The 6,000-nt window shown below is 45.1% G+C and overlaps 1 protein-coding gene across 39 annotated transcripts in view; it reads left to right on the top strand.

The window, feature by feature from the left end:
* The first annotated feature begins 497 nt into the window (after positions 1-497).
* SLMAP (sarcolemma associated protein) overlaps positions 498-6,000 on the top strand; it is a 154,410-nt gene continuing 148,907 nt past the window's right edge. For all 39 annotated transcript variants that reach the window (XM_036071475.2, XM_036071476.2, XM_036071465.2 and 36 more), the window contains exons 1-2: positions 498-596; positions 802-2,112. In XM_036071475.2, the coding sequence (XP_035927368.1) occupies positions 1,915-2,112 (198 nt within the window). In that variant the 5' untranslated portion in view covers positions 498-596; positions 802-1,914. The remainder of the gene's footprint in view (positions 597-801; positions 2,113-6,000) is intronic.

Raw genomic sequence — 6,000 nt, 5'->3', positions numbered from 1 at the left:
GGAATGCGGGGACTAAGAGTTTTTCTCTGGACAGGATTCACAGAAGTAGCAGGGGGAGGATGGATCTCATTTTTGATGCACAGATCCTGAGACTTGTGGGAATTCGGTTGTTCACACCTAAGGCGGCGGTAGGGGATTGTGTTGCCCACAGTTAAGATGACTGCAAATGAACATCTCCTTTGGATGGGTCTGTTCTCTTCGTTCATTGGTATTTTCAATGAGAAGTATAGTGAATAAAATTTAGTAAAAGTTGGTGTCTTCTTACCAAGATGGTAACGTAGGAAGTTGGCACGTTTTGTTTGGAAAACCTTCAACAGGTCAAATTTTCTCTTGCCCTTAACCAAAATGGTCGCAAAGGTTGTCCTATGGTTTGAAGCTTCCAGCCCTTAACTAACATGGCGTCTGGAGCCCGTTAAAAATTAGCTTGCCCTCTTTTATGCCCTTAACCATCATGGCCTCCACGGCGTCTAACACGTGACGACCCCGGACTACGGCGCGGGAGAGGGGGTAGGAGGGCCCTTGAAGGGTGCGCGTTCCCGTGGCGGTGCACCGGGTAGGTTTCAGTCAGAGTCACTATGGCGGCCGGCGCTGGCAAGGTAAGGTGAGGCGGCGGCAGCGGCGAGGGAGGCTGGACCCGTCGTGGTGTCCTGGCTCTAAATCCCCGCAGCTCGTCCGCGGAGAGGTTGGCCGAGGTCGTGGCCAGTCGCGGAGACTGGCGGGGGGCGGGTTGAAGGGGGTGCGGGCTAAGGCGGGCGGGCACCGGCGCCTGACGGCCGTTTGTTTTCATGTTTTCCCCACCAGGTCGGAAAGTTTCCTGCCTTGTCGGGCACAGCCTGAGCGTGTCCCACCGGCCGCGAGTGGTGGAGGCTGCGGCGGACCCAGCCCGGGGCCTCCAGGCCTCTCCCCTAATCTCCGGGCCAGCCTCCCTCCCCCACCTCCTCGTCCGCTGGGAGCTGTGGCTGCCGTCCCTGAGATGCGACCCTCGCGGGGGCGACCCTGAAAGAAGGCGGCCGGTGTGCTGAGCAGCAGCCAGGAGCCCAGGCGTTCAGGGACCAACTTCCTGCGGGCCGAGACCCCTGAGCCTCCCCGGGGTTGTGCCTCGCTCGGTCCGCACCGGCCTGCCGAGCCAGATCTCCGCCCTGGGCGCGGGGACGCCCGCCAGGTGCCCGGGAGTCCCGACTCGGCCGCTGCCCGCGCCTCTGCCTGTCCCCGCTCCTCGCGCCAAGGACCCCAGCTACCGCCGTCTCGGCTCGTGCCAGGGACCTCGTGCCACCTTCCGGGCGGCCTCCGCGCAGCAGGAGCGATGCAGACTGTCCCGCTGGCGGTCTAGACCCTCTTGCCGCCCCCCTCGCCTCTGCCTTTGCACTCCCCGAGGCCCTCGAAGAGGGGCGGTGGCTGCCCAGAGGTGCTCGGCTACACCTTCCTTCGGCCCGAGAGGACCTTCCTGGCCGCACGGAACCGACCGTTCCTTCATGCTGCAGTGCCGCAACATTTCCGCCACCGAGGGGGAAAAGCGGCCGCGATCCCAAACAAAACACAAGAATTGGTGTGTGACTCATCTGCTTGGATACCTCCAGTCCCCAAACTGTCTTCCAGGAGTTTTCTTGGCCGAAGCTGGCCGATGTTTGAGCCTTTTCTTCCCAGGGAAGAAGATGGACTGAAAGCTGCCCGCTGGGGACTTTGTGCGATCCGGGCGCTGCTGGGTTTTAAAGGAGGTGATGGGGCTTGCGCTGGCTTGTCTTCCCACTCAAGTGAAGAGTTGTTGATGTTCACTGGTTATGCTTAGACAATGCGCAGTTTGTTTTAATTTAAAATTTTGGGGGGGATAGGGGTATAGGCTTGTGAAGGGCAGTCCGGATCCGGTGGAACTCCGCTTTGTACCTTGGTAGGAGAGACACCCCCAGTCTGTCCTCGATGCCGTCAGCCTTGGCCATCTTCACTTGCCGCCCGAACTCGCACCCATTTCAGGAGCGCCATGTCTACCTGGACGAGCCCATTAAAATCGGCCGCTCCGTGGCCCGCTGTCGACCAGCGCAGAATAATGCTACCTTTGATTGCAAAGTGCTGTCAAGGAACCATGCTCTCGTCTGGTTTGATCACAAGACGGGCAAGGTAATGTCACTACATTATCTAACAATCTTTACTTTTCGTTTCCCTTTGCTCTTTTTGCATAATGTATGCAGGATCCCAGCGTTTGCACCCAGAGGAGACTTTCAGCAAGGCCATGGACCAACTTTTTGTGTGTCTGGTTCTATTGGAGATTAAGTTGAGGTGGTTGAATGGAAAACAGAGAAGGTATTGTAATTAAATGCCTCGGGAGGGCGATGGCATCTTGATAATGTGGTCATTCCCAGTGAAATCCCAAACCCTAATTCATTTAGGGAAAACTAGATAGTGAAACTTGGCTTCTTGCTTCCAGTCTTTTTAGAAAGGTGAATTTGCCGTTCAGTGCTTGAATAAGCAAGCAGCAGTTCCCAAAGCAATGCTGGGAATCTGTGGCGAGTATTACACTGGGGCTCAGGTGTCTCAGTGGTGAGATGTAGTTAACACAGCTTTTAGTTGAGTTCAGATCAGGGTCTTTCTAGCAAGGACAGTTGTTTGTGTAAATTTACAGTTTTGAAAGATTTGATACATATTTACCCATGAAGGAGTAATTTGCAATTTTCAAAGCCAATTTCATTAAGCATGAACAACTGTAACTTTACGTTTTCAGAGTTTTGTTTGCAAGTTGGGTGAACATGTATGTATTGCTTTTGAAAATCACTTTTTGATGTTCCCTGCAAGAACTTATTAAAAATACTTAATGCATACTTACAGAGGTGATATTTAAAAATCAGTGTTAGGAAATTAATTTACTTTCTGAAATTATATCCAATTCTATCAAATATTGCATTACCTAGATGTGATAGGATGAATTTAACGCCCTTTATTTTAAGTGTGACCCTTTTGCATTTTTAAGTTGGCACCCTAATTTACTATACATGTGGGTGCTTATATTTTAAGAATACAAGAAAAAAATTAAATAAGACCCTTTCAATTTTTAAAACCTTATGTGTGTGGAGAATATACTGAAGAACTCATTTTTGTGCTTTTACCTCAGGTTTTCATTGAGGTACTGAATCAGTTCCAACTTAGAGTAAGTTATGTAAGACTAATAGGAATACCTTGGGCTTCACCTCCTGACTTTTCGCTCCCTCTTCCTGAGTTAAATGATTAAGTCTTTTTTTAAAAGAAGAATTTAAGTTTTCAATAGTGGTATTTTGAAATGAAAGAAACCTGAACCTCAGAAAAAAGAGAGAAAGCAATACTTCTGTTGCTACAGAATTAAGGAATTATTACAGAAATCATTTTTCAAAGAAAGGAGGAAAAGATTGCACTTGCATAATACCTATGCCCTACTCTGTGTGTAGGATGAGAACTGAAAAATATGTTAATTTTTCTGTGTAACACCAGATGTTCATTTACCTATGGAACAGACCCTTTTTTTCTCCCTAGAAACTAAAGTTTGGGTGTCTGAAAGACTTCATAGATTACCCATAATCATTTAAAGTGAGTATTCATAGAACTCATCTTTCCAGCTATCGAATTCAAACATCAGTTAACTGCTAGTGCCTTAACTCAGCCAGCTTTGATCTTTTTGTCTAAGCTAAGGTCCAATTAATCAAATAACAGGTTTGCTTAAAGTACATAATCTGCAAATGCACCTGCTTTACTTTGGTACACTACTCAAAGGAGACTCAGACTTTTTTCTTCTACTTATTTAAAAAATAGTGATTACATGAGCAGTGCTTTTCATGGCTATACTAAAACCCCCACAGTAGGTTATTTTGAGATGGCTAAGGGTAGATCCATAGTGAGTATTGTATGAATTGAGATGACATGTTAAAATTTTGAATGGAATTTGTAATTAGAAAAACTTATCTTTAAAAGATACACAGCTCATTTCTACCATTTTCACTTTTTTTCTGCTTTAGCTAAAAACAGGATTTGAGGCCATTACTTAGGTAGAGATATAATTATTGATTATTGCACAACCTAATCTAGTAAAAACAAATCACCTGTCAGATTTTGCCATGTGATCAAATTGTTTTAGGAATAAAATTATTTAAAATTTAGGTTTGAACAGACAGGTTTTTATTGAGCACCTATTATGTGCCAGGTATCCTGAGGCACAATTCCAAAGAAAACCCACAGATTGACCAAATATCACTTACTGTTTTCTATGTGTGAAATTTCCAGTTTGAGGATTTCTGCTATAATTGTCTCATGACAAGTCATTGAGCCTAATATATATTCCCAGCAAATTCCTTTATACAATAATATAATCCCTTCCTATAAGCATCACCTCAGGCAAGTTTTTATTTTTCAAACATCTCATCTCTAAGCTTTAGTTTTCTGGGGATAATAGTGGTACCTACTATTGTTTTGAGGATTGAGATAATCATGTAAATTACTTAGCACCCTGTTTGTGGCCCTTATTAAGGGCTTAGTCCTTAGGGAGGAGGGTGTTTGAGGTGTGGGGAAGAGCGAACCATCTAGGCAGCTCTTCGCAATTTCTCTAGTGCTGTGGAGTCCTAGGAAGGTAATGAGAATTGTTTTTTCTTTCATGTGATGGCATATGTAGAAGTAATCTTTTAAATTGAAACATATGAAGTTGAAAACTTTGTTCAAATTGGCACTTTCCCTGGGCGGTGGAGAATTGGAGTAATATATACCCTTTGGTTGACTTTTACCTTGTGATTTTTGCATTCTGCACTGGCCATTAATAGGAGACCCATTAAAAGCTGGAAAAAGTAATAAACACTTGAAACTTTCTGATTATTCAAGTAATACATATTCATTGTAGAAAATCTGCAAAACATAGGCACATGGAAATCTAGGTGACACTTTTTTTTAAGGTTTTTTTATTTATTTGACAGAGAGAGAGACAGCGAGAGCAGGAACACAAGCAGGGAGAGTGGGAGAGGGAGAAGCAGGCTTCCTGGCGAGCAAGGAGGCCGATGCGGGGCTTGATCCCAGAACCCTGGGATCATGATCTGAGCCCAAGGCAGACACTTAACGACTGAGCCACGCAGGCGCCCCTAGGTGACACTTTTTAATGCTAAGTTTGTGGAGTGTGTTATGGTACTGAAAACCTGCAGGTTGGAGGGTGACAGGTTTGCCATAGAGTGGAATTTAATACGTTTTCCCAAATCATCTACTCAGGGGTGTAGCAGTCCGTTATTGCCCTGCTTGGATGCTGACCCTGTGTATCATACTTCACTTCTCTTTGGAGGTCAAGCTCTTCAAATTAGATGGCATATAATAGAATGGTTATTAATCCTTCTTTTGACCAAGGTACCACTGAACAAGCAAATCTACCCATATGGTGGTTACATAGGAGTAGTGAGTGGACTGCCTCCTTCTGATTTGATTTGAGTCTCTGTGGACAGGTGATAGTCTAATGGTTGATACAGTAGTCTATTTCCACTCTCACTATAGTTTACTTAGTAATTAGGTATAAGTGATAGTAGTATTCTACTTCCATTTTCACTTTTTTTACTTAAATTCAATGCATATTTTTGAGCACCTGTTCTATAATGATCTGTTTTAATGGAGGGCACAGTGGTGAGAGGGAAGAAAACAACTGGTTAGAAATTGTTATTCTTTCTGGGAGCTTATATTTTGGATACAGAGGGTGACTATACACCTTAATAACAGTTGATTGAGAAGGGCGCCTGGGTGGTGCAGTCTGTTAAGTGTCTGCCTTTGGCTCCAGTCATGATACCAGGGTCCTGGGATCAAGCCCTGTATCAGGCTCCCTGCTCAGCGGGGAATCTGCTTCTGCCTCTCCCCCAGCTCATGCTCTCCCTCACTCTCTCTCTCTCAAATAAATAAAATCTTAAAAAAAACAACAACAGTTGATTGAAATAAAATAGTATTAAGTAAGTTTAAATGGCAAGGGTGATGGTGTTTGAATTAGACTTTACAATAGAAGTGGATAGGTACACCTTAAGAAAA

This window comes from Halichoerus grypus, chromosome 1, assembly GCF_964656455.1.
Source record: "Halichoerus grypus chromosome 1, mHalGry1.hap1.1, whole genome shotgun sequence".
Lineage (NCBI taxonomy): Eukaryota > Metazoa > Chordata > Mammalia > Carnivora > Phocidae > Halichoerus > Halichoerus grypus.
Note: the sequence above shows the minus strand (reverse complement) of the source record. Positions and strands in the feature narration are given on the sequence as shown.